This window comes from Erinaceus europaeus, chromosome 10 (genome assembly GCF_950295315.1).
Source record: "Erinaceus europaeus chromosome 10, mEriEur2.1, whole genome shotgun sequence".
Classification (NCBI taxonomy): domain Eukaryota; kingdom Metazoa; phylum Chordata; class Mammalia; order Eulipotyphla; family Erinaceidae; genus Erinaceus; species Erinaceus europaeus.
The window spans coordinates 17,728,767-17,744,277 of record NC_080171.1 but is presented as its reverse complement, the minus strand read 5'-3'; the positions used below and the strand labels follow the sequence as shown (position 1 = coordinate 17,744,277).

The 15,511-nt window shown below is 48.5% G+C and overlaps 1 protein-coding gene across 6 annotated transcripts in view; it reads left to right on the top strand.

Annotated features, from left to right (window-relative positions):
- Positions 1-10,711, top strand: part of LOC103113365 (phospholipid-transporting ATPase FetA-like) — a 120,527-nt gene extending 109,816 nt beyond the window's left edge. For 4 of the 6 annotated variants that reach the window (XM_060199227.1, XM_060199228.1, XM_016188040.2 and 1 more), the window contains 6 exons: positions 129-352; positions 2,114-2,197; positions 7,155-7,400; positions 7,896-8,034; positions 9,494-9,624; positions 9,715-10,711. In XM_060199227.1, the coding sequence (XP_060055210.1) occupies positions 129-352; positions 2,114-2,197; positions 7,155-7,400; positions 7,896-8,034; positions 9,494-9,624; positions 9,715-9,906 (1,016 nt within the window). In that variant the 3' untranslated portion in view covers positions 9,907-10,711. The remainder of the gene's footprint in view (positions 1-128; positions 353-2,113; positions 2,198-7,154; positions 7,401-7,895; positions 8,035-9,493; positions 9,625-9,714) is intronic. The other 2 variants (XM_060199231.1, XM_060199232.1) reach the window with 2 other exon arrangements.
- The last annotated feature ends 4,800 nt before the right edge of the window (positions 10,712-15,511 follow it).

Below are 15,511 nucleotides of genomic sequence, written 5' to 3'. Positions count from 1 at the left end.
GTTTTCTGGTCCTCACAGTGCAACGGGAGATTTGTACAACAGGATCTCAGCCTTCCCCTTGTACTTCTCAAGCTGGGCACTCAGCAAACACGTTCTGTAGCTGAGAAAATTCTGGGGTTTCTTTGCAGCTGCCCACATTGGGGTCGGCATCAGTGGCCAGGAGGGAATGCAGGCCATGCTCAGCAGTGACTACGCCATCTCCCAGTTCCGCTATCTTCAGCGGCTACTCTTGATCCATGGCCGCTGGTCCTATATTCGCATGTGCAAGTTTTTCAACTACTTCTTTTACAAAAACTTTGCCTTCACCCTGGTGCACGTCTGGTACTCCTACTTCAGCGGGTTCTCTGCACAGGTAGGCGGTCAGGTGGCACTTCGGTCAGCTGGGTATTCTCAGGCCATCCCACAGTTTGGACCCTTTTTTCTCCTTTAGAAATCAACCAGTGGGTGGCATACTGCTATCCTTCAACCCTAGATTTAACCTTAGACTTCCTAATAGCTTGACTCTGACTTGTCATTAACTTCTACCATCAGAACTTTTTTTTTCTTTTCTTTTGCCTCCAGGATTATTGTTGGGGCTCAGTGACGGTGCTATGAATCCACTGCTCCTGGTGGCTGGCCATTTTTCCCATTTTATTGGACAGGACAGAGAGAAATTGAGAGAGGATGGGGAGCTAGAGAGGGAACGAGAAAGACCTGCTTTGCTGCTTGTGAAGTGGGGGGCTCAAACCTGGATCCTTGTGTGGGACCTTGCACTTCATATTATGTGCATTTAACCAGGAATCAGAACTTTTCCATAAGATAGTTTTACCTTTTCCTGACATTGAGACCTGGATTTTGTTAAATATTTTTATTTATTTATTTTTTATTGGATAGAGACAGAGAGAAATTAAGAGGGAAGTGGGAAATAGAGAGGGAGACAGAGAGATACCTGCAGCACTGTTTCACCACTCTTGAAGTAATCTTCTCCTGCAGATGGGGACCAGGGACTTGGACCTAGGTCCTTGCACACTGTAAGGTGTGCACTTGATCAGGTGCACCACTGCCTGGCCCCAAGATCTATAACTTTTTTTTTAAATTTATTTATTGAGGAGTGAATGGTTTATAGTCAACAGTAAGATACATAAAATACAATATTTTGTACGTGCATAACATTTCCCAGTTTTCCATATCACAGTACAAGCCCACTAGGTCTCTGCCATCATGTTGAAACCTGGAATTTTCTAATTCCAGTATGTTGGGTGGGAGAGGGTGGAGTTGGGGGCATAGATGCCTGGATCTGGGACATGGTTCTGTTTGTTTTGTTTTAATTTGTTTTGCATTTAAAGTAATTTCTCTGAAACAGGCCAAAGCACAAAGGCCCCTGGATCTTGTCAGAGAGACTGGCTGTGGCCTTACCTGCAGCCATACTTCCTCACCTTGCCTCCTCAAACACACATACTATTATTTTCTGATCCCTCCTACAATTGTTGGGAGAGGTGTAGCCGAGATTTTTATGTTTTAAGAGGAGTCCCACCCAATGACTCCCAAAAGAAACAGCCTCACTTTGGAGGTCCCTACTACAGCCCAGCCCAGCCCAGCCCAGCCAGTTGGCTCTGTGGGAGGTTGTATATGTATGTTCAGCTACTGACCTCTTGTGGTCAGTATGGGAAAAAGCCTGCTCCAGGCCCCAGGACGGAGCACTTAGTTAAAGAAGGGCCCTTGGGTCTGTAGTGCTTGACAATGTTGAAGGGTCCATAAGCCACCGAATGTCATGAAGCACAAAAAAGAGCCCAGAGCCGTATATGCCAGTGAGCACAGCAGCGTAGCTCCCATTCTCCAGTGCCGATGATGGTAGGGCTGGGCCACGTCAATCTTGGAAGGTTGGCCACAAACTTCCAAGCTGGATGTGGTCTTGCCCCAGACTGGGGTTCAAGGTATTAAATAGAACAGGACCCAGTAGAGACTGAGGATCAGCTTTCTAGGTCAGATTTCTAAACTCCCTAAGTCTTGCCTTAAAATTGTATGGTGGCAGGTGGAAGAGGTAAGGTGACTTTCTTGGGCCTAGGAGGTGAGACCGCGACATTGGAGGAGAGAGGACGCTAAGAATTTTTTATTATTATTTGTTTTCTTCCAGCCAGTTTATGATACCTGGTTTATCACTTTCTACAACATGATCTACACCTCCCTCCCTGTCCTGGGCTTGAGTCTGTTTGACCAGGTAAGACCAGCAGCAGTCCTCTCAGTCAGCACTTGAAGCCCCTGGATAGTCACATAAGTGAGGAGAATGGCAAGGCCTGAGGTCTAGGAAATCCAGTGGAAGGTGTTGGCAGGTGGCTCACCCAATAGAGGACACCTGGCTATGTTCAAGGAGCGAGGTTTAGGCCCTCCCCCTGCCACCACTTGAGAGAGCCTGCAGGAGAGAGAAGCTTCACCAGTGGTGGGCTAGTGCTGTGGTGTTTCTCCTCCTCTCTCACTTTTTCCATCTCTTCCTCTTTCTCTCTGCTTTTCACCTCCTAGAGGGGGGGAAATGACTGCCCAGAACAGTAGAGTACTGCAGAGACCAAACCCTAGCAATGGCCCTAGTGGCAATAAATAAAGAAATAAAATAGACTCGTGTAAATGAAATAATTTCTAGAGCAAGAAAGGGGACCTTCTCACTCAGAGATAAGTTTATCACTTCCTTTTGGGATACAATTAACAATTATCCTCCAGGGGATAATAATCACCAAGTAAATAAACCCCCAGTGTTGCTTTTATCTTTGTAAAAAAGAAACATGGGAATTATGCTGTACAGTAAACTGAGTGTGAAAAAGTAGTGAAAAGGAATTAAGAGTTGGGGGCCAGGTGGTGGTGCACATATCACCAGGCACAAGGACCAGGGTTCAGTGCAGCAAGTCTGCAGGTGTCTATCTTTCTATCTCCCTCTCCCATCTCAATTTCTCTCTGTCCTATCATGTATAATAGAAAGGGGGGAAAGGAGCTGGAAGGATAGTTTTTTTTTTTAATTTTTTTTAGTTTTACCCTGGAGCACTGCTCGGCTCTGGCTTATGGTTCTTCTTCTAGCGTTTGCCCTTCTTCCGTAGCCAGTCAACAGCGTCAGGTTGAGCCTGATGTCAAGTTTCGAGACCTCCTTTGAATCTGGAGAGGTGGCAGTCGTTGACTATGTGGGTCATAGTCTGTCTGGAGCCGCAGGGGTAGTTCGGGTCGTCTCTGGCTCCCCAGCGATGGAACATAGCGGCACACCGACCATGGCCTGTTCGATAGCGATTGAGGAGGGCCCAGTCATAACGTGCTAGGTCAAAGCCGGGTTGACGCTTGCAGGGGTCTGTGATGAGGTGTTTGTTCTTTACCTCAGCTGACTGCCAGCTCTGTTTCCAAGAGTCTGGAACAGAGAAGTTCAGTGTAGGCGTAGGGGACCAGATTGGGTGACGAGACATCAAGCGTTGGACAGGGTGGGCGAAGATATCCGCGTATATTGGCAGGTCCGGTCGAGCGTAGACGTGGGAAATGAATTTAGATGATGCCGCATCCCGACGAATATCTGGCGGGGCGATGTTGCTAAGAACTGGCAGCCATGGAACCGGGGTGGAACGGATGGTTCCAGAAATTATCCTCATGGAGGAATATAATTTGGAATCGACCAAGTGGACATGGGGGCTACGGAACCATACTGGGGCACAGTATTCTGCAGTGGAATAGCATAATGCCAGAGATGATGATCGTAGTGTGGAAGCGCTCGAGCCTCATGAGGAGCTGGCCAGTCTTGCAATGATGTTATTCCTCGCGCCCACCTTTGCTGCAGTTTTTATGAGATGTTCGTGAAATGACAGAGTGCGATCGAGAGTAACGCCAAGATAGACTGGCTGGGTTTCATGCCGGATTCTCGTATCGCCAAGCTGCACATTAAGCTCACGCGTGGCCGAGGCATGGAAAACAGATGATACCGTTTTTGCAGTGCTAGGGATTAGTCGCCATTTTTTACAGTAATCAGATATCAGAGACATGTCTTTCGTGAGTGGCTTCGTGGTGGTGCAGGAGATTGAACCTGGGATGTTGAAGCCTCAGGCATGAGAGTCTGTTTGCATAACCATTATGCTATCTACTTCTGCCTGCTGGGAGGATAGTATAATGGTTATACAAATGACTTTCATGCCTGAGTCTCTTAAGATTCCAGGTTCAATCCCCAGTATCATCATAAGCCAGAGCTAAGCAGAGCTGGGGGCGGGGGGATGTCCACCAGGAATGGTGGATTCAAAGTGACATCACTGAACCCTAGTAACAACCCTGCTGACAGTAAACAGAATGAAGGGTTGTTAGGGAAGGTCTAGGTAAACAAGTGACTTTAAGTAAGGAATAGCCCATGTAAGGATAATAAAATAAGCCAAATCAAGAAGGCGTGGAAGTATAACTATGATACCTTGAGTCAGTGAGTATCAGCCTAGGAGGATATCATCTAGAACTGTCAGACCTAGGCTCATAAAATAGAAAAGGAACCACCAAAGAGGAATAAAGCAATGGGAAGATGACACCATGACATCAGGGTTCCCAATCTCTGTTAGAGTAGAAAGGAAACTCGCCATCAAGTAGCCAGCCACCAGCCTCAGAGCAGCAGCAAGGATGCGCTGGCATTCAACAGTCCAGTCCAGCTTTGATGGTCTAATTCGAGGATTCGACAACCTGTTAAAACAGGCCCCAAGTTTTGTGATCTAGAGTTTCAGATCTGGTGGTGAATCTAATGCACTGTCATCCACACAGAAGATCTTCCCAGTGGAGTTCACACTATCTGTGAAGATGGGAGGGCTGTCACAGGACATGGACAGCTCCAAGGAGCCAACAGGTCACCACTGACTTTTCTCTCTCTTCTCACTGGCTTTTGGCACAAAGAATATTCAGCTAAATAAAAGTCCTCAGGGGGCCAAGTGGTGGCACACCTGATTGAGTGCACATGTCACAGTGCACAATGACCCAGGTTCAAGTCCCCAGTCCCCACCTGCAAGGGGAACGTTTTGTAAGCGGTAAAGCAGGGCTGCAGATATCTCTCTCCCTCTTTAGCTCCCCCTTCCCTCTAGATCTCTGGCTTTAAAAATAAAAATAAAAAAATAAAAATAAAGATAATTTTTGTTTATTTTTTAATAAATATTTATTTTCCCTTTTGTTGCCCTTGTTGTTTCTCATTGCTGTTAGTAGTATTGTTGTTGTTGGATAGGACAGAGAGAAATGGAGAGAGGAGGGGAAGACAAAGAGGGGGAGAGAAAGATAGACACCTGCAGGCCTGCTTCACCAACTCCCCTGCAGGTGGGGAGGCGGGGCTCGAACCGGGATCCTTACGCTGGTCCTTGCACTTTGCACCAAGTGAGCTTAACCCGCTGTGCTACCGCCTGACTCTCTAAAATAAAGATAATCTTTAAAAGGAAAAAAAAAAGGACAGAGGACCTAGTGGAGGTTGTATGTTATATGGAAAACTTGGAAATATTATGCATGTACAAACTATTGTATTTACTATCCATTGTAAAAACATTAATTCCCCAATAAAGAAATTTAAAAAAAGAAAAGAAAAGAAAATCCCTCTGGTGAGAGGACTCATGTCCCAGCTGCCTCCCTGACCTCAAGATCTAGTCCTCCCTTCCAATTACTATTAATTATCCTACTTTTTTTTTTTTTTGCCTCCAGGGTTATTGCTGGGGCTCGGTGCCTGCACAATGAATCCACTGCTCCTGGAGGCCATTTTTTCCCCTTTTTTGTTGCCCTTGTTGTTTATCGGTGTTGTTACTATTATTGTTGTCCTTGTTGTTGGATAGGACAGAGAGAAATCGAGAGGAGGGGAAGACAGAGAGGGAGAGAAAGATAGACACCTGCAGACCTGCTTCACTGCCTGTGAAGCGACTCCCCTGCAGGTGGGGAGCCAGAGGCTCAAACTGGGAACCTTACTCCAGTCCTTGCGCTTTGCGCCATGTGCACTTAACCCACTGCACTACTGCCCGGCCTCCAGTTGTCCTCCTTTTAATTAATTAATCAATTTATTTATTTTCCCTTTTGTTGCCCTTTTTTATCGTTGTAGTTATTATTGCTGTTGTTGTTGTCATCATTGTTGGATAGGACAGAGAGAAATGGAGAGAGGAGGGGAAGACAGAGAGGGGGAGAGAAAGACACCTGCAGACCTGCTTCACTGACTGTGAAGCGACTCCCCTGCAGGTGGGGAGCCAGAGGCTCAAACTGGGAACCTTACTCCAGTCCTTGCGCTTTGCGCCATGTGCACTTAACCCACTGCACTACTGCCCGGCCTCCAGTTGTCCTCCTTTTAATTAATTAATCAATTTATTTATTTTCCCTTTTGTTGCCCTTTTTTATCGTTGTAGTTATTATTGCTGTTGTTGTTGTCATCATTGTTGGATAGGACAGAGAGAAATGGAGAGAGGAGGGGAAGACAGAGAGGGGGAGAGAAAGACACCTGCAGACCTGCTTCACTGACTGTGAAGCGACTCCCCTGCAGGTGGGGAGCCGGGGTTCGAACAGGGTTCCTTCCTTGCACTTTGTGCCATGTGCGCTTAACTCACTACACTACCGCCCAACTCCCCAATTGTCCCCCTTTTTAACTCCTGGGTCCTGTCTCTAGATCATTCACAATGCCCTAACCTTCTCATAGCTTTCTTCCACTAACTAGAGCCTTGCTTAGAGAATAGAACTTTTAGGAAGAGTCTGTGGTTACTGCTCTCTCTCTCTTTTTTTAATTTTTTATATTTATTTATTTATTTTCCCTTTTGTTGCCCTTGTTTTTTTATTGTTGTTGTAGTTATTATTGTTGTTGTTATTGATGTCGTCATTGTAAGATAGCACAGAGAGAAATGGAGAGAGGAGGGAAGACAGAGGAAGAGAGAAAGATAGACACACCTGCAGACCTTCACTGCCTGTGAATTGACTGCCCTGCAGGTGGTGAGCCAGGGGCTCGAACCAGGATCTTTATGCCAGTCCTTGCACTTTGTGCCACCTACGCTTAACCCGCTGCACTACCACCTGACTCCCGGTCACTGCTTTCTTCTTTGGTTCAACTCAGTTAGTGGAGGAGGAAGGTCTGAGGCAGCAGACTGAGTGAGAGCTGAAGCTTTTACTCTGATGGAGTTGAGGCCTTCTATGGAAAGAGACCCTGAACCTTACTCCTTACCCTTTGCTATTTGCAGGATTTCAATGAAACATGGAGCCTACGTTTCCCAGAGCTGTATGAACCAGGCCAGCACCACCTGTATTTCAATAAAAGAGAATTTGTGAAGTGTTTGGTGCACGCATTCTACAGCTCCTTGGTGCTCTTCTTTATCCCCATGGGGAGCGTTTACAACTCAGTGTGTAACAATGGGAAGGATATCTCTGACTACCAATCTTTTTGCCTGATGGTGCAGACAGCCTTGCTCTCCGTAGTCACAGCAGAGGTGTGACCAGTGGTGGTGGGGGCGGAGTAAGAGGACTGGGTGGGGGGCTGTCTAGAAGAGAGAGGAGAAGGGAACATTCTTCACCAGAAATTAGGAATGGGCGGTTGGGGAGGGTAATGGTGGCCCACTTGGTCAAGCACACATAGTGCGAAACACAAGGGCCCACACAAGGATCCCAGTTCGGGCCCCGGGCTCCCTACCTGCAGGGGGTGGGGGTTTGCTTCACAAGCAGTGAAGCAGGGCTGCAGGTGTCTTTCTCTCTCTCTCTCTGTCTTCCTCTCCTCTCTCAAGTTCTTTCTGTCCTATCCAAGAACAACAGCAGCAACAACAACAACAAGGGGGAAAGATGGCCTCCAGGAGCAGTGGGTTCATAGTGCAGGCACTGAGCCCCCACAGTAACCCTAGAAGCAAAAAAAAAAAATTAGGAAAAGGGAGGAGGCTGATTGGTCCCAGGTTACAGAGTACTTCGCTTACGAGGGCTGCTTTTTTTTTTAGATTGCCTTGAAGACAACCTACTGGACGATGTTGACCCACTTCTTCATCTGGAGCAGCCTGGCCATCTACTTCTGCATCTCATTCTTCCTGTACAGCGATGGCTTATGCCTACTGTTCCCCAGCAACTTCCAGTTCCTAGGTAAGGCTCTGCCCAGTGTGCGTCCAGGGTGCAGGGAGTGTGAACCAAGTCTGCTTGTTTAACAGAGGGTGCTGAGCGGCTGCTACTCTGCTAGGCTCTGTGAACAGGAATAAAGCATGTTACCTCCCCTAAATAGACCCAGAGTCGAGTAGGGGAAATATTTTGCCATATGAGAGTTTCTAAGATATTTTCCGATTTTTTTTAACCTGAGGACTAGGGAGATAGCTCAGCTTGTTAGATCACAGAACTTGCATGTTTGTGGCCCCAACGGCTGCAGGTTCAATCTCTGGCACCACCATATGCCAGAGCTGAGTATGTGCTATGTTCTCATTCTCTCTGTCTCCACTTTTCAATAATAAATAAATATTTTAAAGTAGAGTCCTTATCTAACAGGGTCTTTCTATGAAGTAAGCAGATCAAAACTAATTATTACCATGTTAGAGACTCAGAGCTGTGTTTTGTGGATATGTGGTACCAGGGACTGAACTGAGGAACACACACACTACTGAATGGTCTCCCCTCCTCATCTTTGATTCTATATCCTTAGAAAAAGAGAGAGCAAGACAGACGCAGAGAGAGGAGACAAAGGGTGAGACAGCAAAGCTCCATTCATGAAGTTCCCTTGGTGCTATCAGTGGTACCAGAGATTGAACCCAGGGCCTCATGCACAGTAAAACATGTTTCTAACCACTGAATTATCACCCATCTAGGACACTAGGTTTATTATTGTTGTTGTTGCTGCTGCTGTTATGTTTTTTTTTATTTATAAAAGCGAAGCATTGACAAAACCACAGGATAAGAGGGGTACAACTCCACACAATTCCCACCACCAGAGCTCTGTATCCCCTCCCCTCCCCTGATAGCTTTCCTGTTCTTTAACCCTCTGGGAGTATGGACCCAGGGTCATTGTGGGATGCAGAAGGTGGAGTTATTATGTTTTAAAGTTAAGACTTAGACCCTAATCTAGGTCTCCTGGTTCCCAGCCCAAAGTTCTTTCTACTGTAGCATACTGTCTTGCTGTGTCCTCTCTCTCCCTCTCTCTCTCTCTCTCTCTCTCTCTCCTCTGATAAAGGCAAAATGTAGATCTAAGTTAGCTCCCACCTCTTGTCAAGCCACTCATTTTTCCTTTCCAAAGCCCTCTGTGCCAGTCTAAGCAGTGCTCTGGGAGTCCTGTCACTCCCCACCTTGCCTGTCCTGACCAGCCTTTAGAGGGAGACAAAGACATGCAACTCTGATTCCACTGGGCACCCCCCCCCCCACCCCGCAGTTCTTTTGCATTTATGTTATGACTCAGGAGACCAAATTCTCTCCAAAGCTGTGACCACCTTCTTCGGACTGGAGAGTTTATCTAAGTCTGGCCGGCAGTCCCCCACTCCCACCCCAACCCCCTTGCCCTTTTCCCCCTCGCCTTTGTCTATGCTCTAGATCAGCCTTTCCTGTCCTGGTTCATTGCTTACAGGTGTGGCAAGGAACACTCTGAAGCTACCACAAATGTGGCTGACCCTTTTCCTCACTGTGCTTCTCTGTATTTTGCCTGTGATTGGCTACCATTTTCTCAAACCACTATTGTGGCCCATCGGTGTGGACAAGGTGAGTGGCACAGGGAATCTACCCAGATATCACTCCTGATCCTCTTTGCTTTTGGCTGAGTGATTGAAAACCCTGTCCCCCGTGCTATAGGTTATTGAAAGAATCCATCGCTGCATGAGACAGCCACAGCTGCTGCTAATCCAGCCCAAACAGAAACGTCCAACCTGTCGGCGTTCTGCCTATGCGTTCTCCCACCAACACGGCTTTGGGGCCCTCATCACTTCTAGCAAGACAGTGAAGTCCCCTTTGTATGCAAAAAGGGTCTTCTCCTTTCAAAAGTAGTGGCACTGTGGAGACACCACAGAGGAGTCAGTCATTACTCCATTATGTTTGCACAAGTTAGTAAGATGGGAGGAGAGTCCCTTGAAAATCCAGCATAGACCCGTCCTTCCACTCACTCCAGGGGCCCAGGATCTTCACTCTCTATAAGGTTGTGCCTAGGTAAGGCATGGAAAGAGCCCCCCAGATACCCATCAGAGTTGTAGCATTTTAAGAAAAAGGAAAAAAATCAAGCCTCTGTTTTACCAACTTTGCCAAGTTCTAATTCACACAAGCAAATGTGGAAGTGATGGGTGAAGGACAGTGTGAGGAAGGGGGAAAAAAAGTAGGAACCAAGGCTCTTAACTGTGGGGCCTGTTCCATATGCTCAGATCACAACCACAGACCTTGTCTGGGGCCCACACTAGAGTCCTACCTGGCACCCTTCACGGGATTGTCAGAGGAATCAAGGTGAATCTTTGGTCTGATTCTGGGTAGCAAAAGGAGAAGGTGGTTGTGAGAAGTTGGGCTTAAGAAGCTGAAGGAGAGTTTCTGGACCCTGGGAATGGAGGTGGTTGCAGCCTTGATCAAACAACTCACAATTTTGCCTTCCCTTGGCCCCCCTGATGCAAGAACTGACACCTTTTCAGGTCTCAGAACTGGCAGGGGGACCCTTCAGGGGATTTTGAAATAACTCTTCTTGAGGAGTCATAAACCTTAATCGGTAAACATGTCTCCAATGTATAAAAATCGTTTGGAGGTGAAAGTGTGTGGACTTGAGAAACTGTACGACATTCATAGTGTAATAAATTACTTACTTTGGAGTTGAGAGATGTGTATGGTCTGTTGGGGCCCCACTGACAGAACATGTCAAACAGTATCACTGGTCCAGTGTTTCTTCCATCCACCACCTTCAAATTAGACCAGCGCACACACACACACACACCACCCCACCCCACACCACACCACACACACACACCACCCCACCCCACCCCACACCACACCACCCCACCCCACACCACACCACACCACCCCACCCCACACCACACCACCCCACCCCACCCCACCCCACCCCACACCACACCACACCACCCCACCCCACACCACACCACCCCACACCACACCACACCACACCACCCCACCCCACACCACACCACCCCACCCCACCCCACCCCACCCCACCCCACACCACACCACACCACACCACCCCACACCACACCACACCACCCCACACCACCCCACACCACACCACCCCACACCACACCACACCACACCACCCCACACCACACCACACCACACCACACCACACCACCCCACCCCACCCCACACCACACCACACCACCCCACCCCACCCCACACCACACCACACCACACCACCCCACACCACACCACACCACACCACCCCACACCACCCCACACCACACCACACCACACCACACCACCCCACCCCACCCCACACCACACCACACCACACCACACCACACCACCCCACACCACCCCACCCCACCCCACCCCACCCCACACCACACCACCCCACCCCACCCCACCCCACCCCACCCCACACCACACCACCCCACCCCACCCCACACCACACCACCCCACACCACCCCACACCACACCACACCACCCCACCCCACACCACACCACACCACACCACACCACCCCACCCCACCCCACACCACACCACACCACACCACACCACCCCACCCCACCCCACACCACACCACCCCACCCCACACCACACCACCCCACCCCACACCACACCACCCCACCCCACACCACACCACCCCACACCACACCACACCACCCCACCCCACACCACACCACACCACACCACACCACACCACCCCACCCCACCCCACACCACACCACACCACACCACCCCACCCCACCCCACACCACACCACACCACCCCACCCCACCCCACCCCACACCACACCACACCACACCACCCCACCCCACACCACACCACACCACCCCACACCACCCCACACCATACCACCCCACACCACACCACCCCACACCACACCACACCAACCACCCCACCCCACCCCACCCCACCCCACACCACACCACACCACACCACCCCACCCCACACCACACCACACCACCCCACACCACCCCACACCATACCACCCCACACCACACCACCCCACACCACACCACACCAACCACCCCACCCCACCCCACACCACACCACCCCACACCACACCACCCCACACCACACCACCCCACACCACACCACACCAACCACCCCACCCCACCCCACACCACCCCACACCACACCACCCCACACCACACCACCCCACACCACCCCACACCACACCACCCCACACCACACCACCCCACACCACCCCACACCACCCCACACCACACCACCCCACACCACACCACCCCACACCACACCACCCCACACCACCCCACACCACCCCACACCACCCCACACCACACCACACCACCCCACACCACACCACACCACCCCACCCCACCCCACCCCACACCACCCCACACCACCCCACCCCACACCACACCACCCCACACCACACCACACCACCCCACACCACACCACACCACCCCACACCACACCACCCCACACCACACCACCCCACACCACACCACCCCACACCACCCCACACCACCCCACCCCACCCCACACCACACCACCCCACACCACACCACACCACCCCACACCACACCACCCCACACCACACCACACCACACCACCCCACCCCACCCCACCCCACCCCACCCCACCCCACACCACACCACACCACACCACACCACCCCACACCTTTTTTACATCTTTCTCTCCTTTTCCAATCTGATGGTACTTTTTTTTTTTTTTGCCACTGTTATAAATTGTCTTGGGACTTGGCCTCAGTATAACTAACTACATCTTTGAACATGCGGCTCTACACTTAACCCCCTTTGCATGTCTTAAATATTGGCCCCAAAGCTCTCTCCAAAGTTCTCTGCTCATCTTTCCCTGAGTGACTGCATCAAAATTCATTATTTCATTTACTAATGGGGAGATTATCATCTCTTTCTAGGAGGTCTCCTTTTTAGGTCCATATACATGTATAAATTTCTAATGTCCTTCACTTGGGTGAACTCTTAGTTAAACTCACATTCAACCCACCAACCTGTACCAATTATTTAAAAAAAAAATCCAATCCAGGTGGTGGCACACCTGGTTAAGTACACACATTACAGTACACAAAGTCACAGGTTCAAGCTCCTGGTCCCCACCTGCGGGGGACAAGTTTTATGAGTGGTGAAGCAGGGATGCAGGTGCCTTTCTGTCTCCCTCTTTCTTTTTTATTATTTTTTATTAGCAATTCAATATTGATTTACAAAATTACATGTCAACAGGGGTATAATTCCACACTGTTCCCACCACCAGAGTTCTGAATCCCAAGTCTCTCCATTGCAAACCACCACAGATCTCCCAAGGTTACAGACATGGGTTAACCCGCATCTCTACAACTATTTGTCTACATCTGTACATAATTTCCCCATTTCTTTCAGGTCCAATCCTCTCTTCCCCTCCAAGCTACACATAGTCCTATCACTACATCCAAATATCTCTCCCCTTTTCATCCCCTCTGGGACCTGATGGAGCTGGAGTTCAGAGCCCTCTTACCCTCTTCCTCCTACCACTCCTTCCCCACTGGGACTATGGATCAAGGTTGTTTTGGGAGTGCAGAAGGTAAGAGTTCTGGTTTTTGTAATTGCTTCTTTGCTGGATTTGGGCGTTGGCGGGTCAATCCATACCCCCAGCCTGTTTCTATCTTTCCCTAGTTGGGTAGGACTCTGGAGAAGTGAGGCTCCAGGACACATTGGTGTTATCTTTCTCTCTCATCTCCCTCTCCTCTCTCTATTTCTTTCTCTTTTTTTTAATATTTACTTATTTATTCCCTTTTGTTGTCCTGGTTGTTTTATTGTTGTAGTTATTACTGTTGTTGTTATTGATGTTGTCATTGTTGGATAGGACAGAGAGAAATGGAGAGAGGAGGGAAAGACAGAGGGGGGAGAGAAAGACAGACACCTGCAGACCTGCTTCACCGCCTGTGAAGCGACTCCCCTGCAGGTGGGGAGCCGGGGGCATGAACCGGGATCCTTACTTTGGTCCTTGCGCTTTGCGCCATGTGCACTTAACCTGCTGTGCTACCTACCGCCTGACTCCCTCTCTATTTATTTCTGTCTCTACCTAGTAATAAATATATTTTTTAATATTAGAAAAGAAAAAAAACCCTACCCCAGGAAATCACTGCCGTCGCCCTCGCCGTCAAAGAATAATAGGCATCATTCTGTGTGTTCTCTCTAGTCTGATGTCCTATAAGGCACAAGTGCATGTTAATTTGTTTGTCTTTATTATATTTTGTTTTCAGTTCTCTCCACTATTACTTCCATTTCCCTTATTCAGACTGTCATCCTCTCTCAACTAGATTATTACCCGTTAAAACTTCCTAAGTTATCGGGAGTTGGGTGGTAGCACAGTGGACTAAGCGCACGAGGCACGAAGCACAAGGACTGGAGTAAGAATCCCAGTTCAAGCCCCCAGATCCTCACCTGCAGGGGAGTCACTTCACAGGCAGTAAAGCAGGTCTGCAGGTGTCTGTCTTTCTCTCCCCCTCTGTGTTCCCCTCCTCTCTCCATTTCTCTCTGTCCTATGCAACAATGACGACATCAATAACAACGATAACTACAACAATAAAACAACAAGGGCAACAAAAGGGAATCAATAAATAAATATTTTTTTAAGTTTTTTTTTAAAAAAAAAACTTCCCAAGTTATCTTCCTAGATGTCCTTCCCCTACCTGAACAATCACCAGCACTACTTCCAAAGTGATCATTCTGGAAAGACAAACTCAGTGGTGCCAAGCTCCAGCTGAGTGTCCTTAGCTTCCAGTGCCTTCTGGATCAAGTTATAATTTGAACATTCTATTACTGGACCCTCTATAATATTATCCCCCACTACTCTTCAGTCAGCATTTACTCCAGCCAGTTATGGCCTTAATTTCATCAGTCATGCTGTCAGTATATCCCAAAGCACTTTTCCTTGCCCTGTTCTTCACCTAGCAAACTTCTCACCCTTGAAAATTCAAAGAGGTGGTGGTTTAACAACAACATTAATATACTAAATGTATATACTATACATTAATATACTAAATGCCACTGAGTTGGCATTTTAAAATGGTTAATTTTTAGCGGTCAGGTGGCAGCACACTTGGTTAAATGAATGTATTACCATGCACAAGGACCCAGGTGTAAGCCCCCAGTCCCCACCTGGAGGGAGAAAGTTTCCTGAGTGGTGAAGCAGTGTTACAGGTATCTCTCTATCTTTCTCTCCCTCTCTATCTTCTCCTTCCTCTCAATTTCTGTTCTATCATATAAGAAAAATAAATAAACTCTAGAAAATAAAATAAAATGGATTATTTTTGTTACATGTATTCACCTCAATTCAAAAAATAAAAATCTAGATTAGTCACTGCCTTCACCAATGACTTTCCCTAACTCCCCAGAGAGCTCCCAGCTGCCCTGTTTGTCCATATGCTCCCCTGTGTATACTTCTGTCGATGACACTTGTCACAGGGCTTTGTAATCATAGATTTCCTTGTCTATTGCT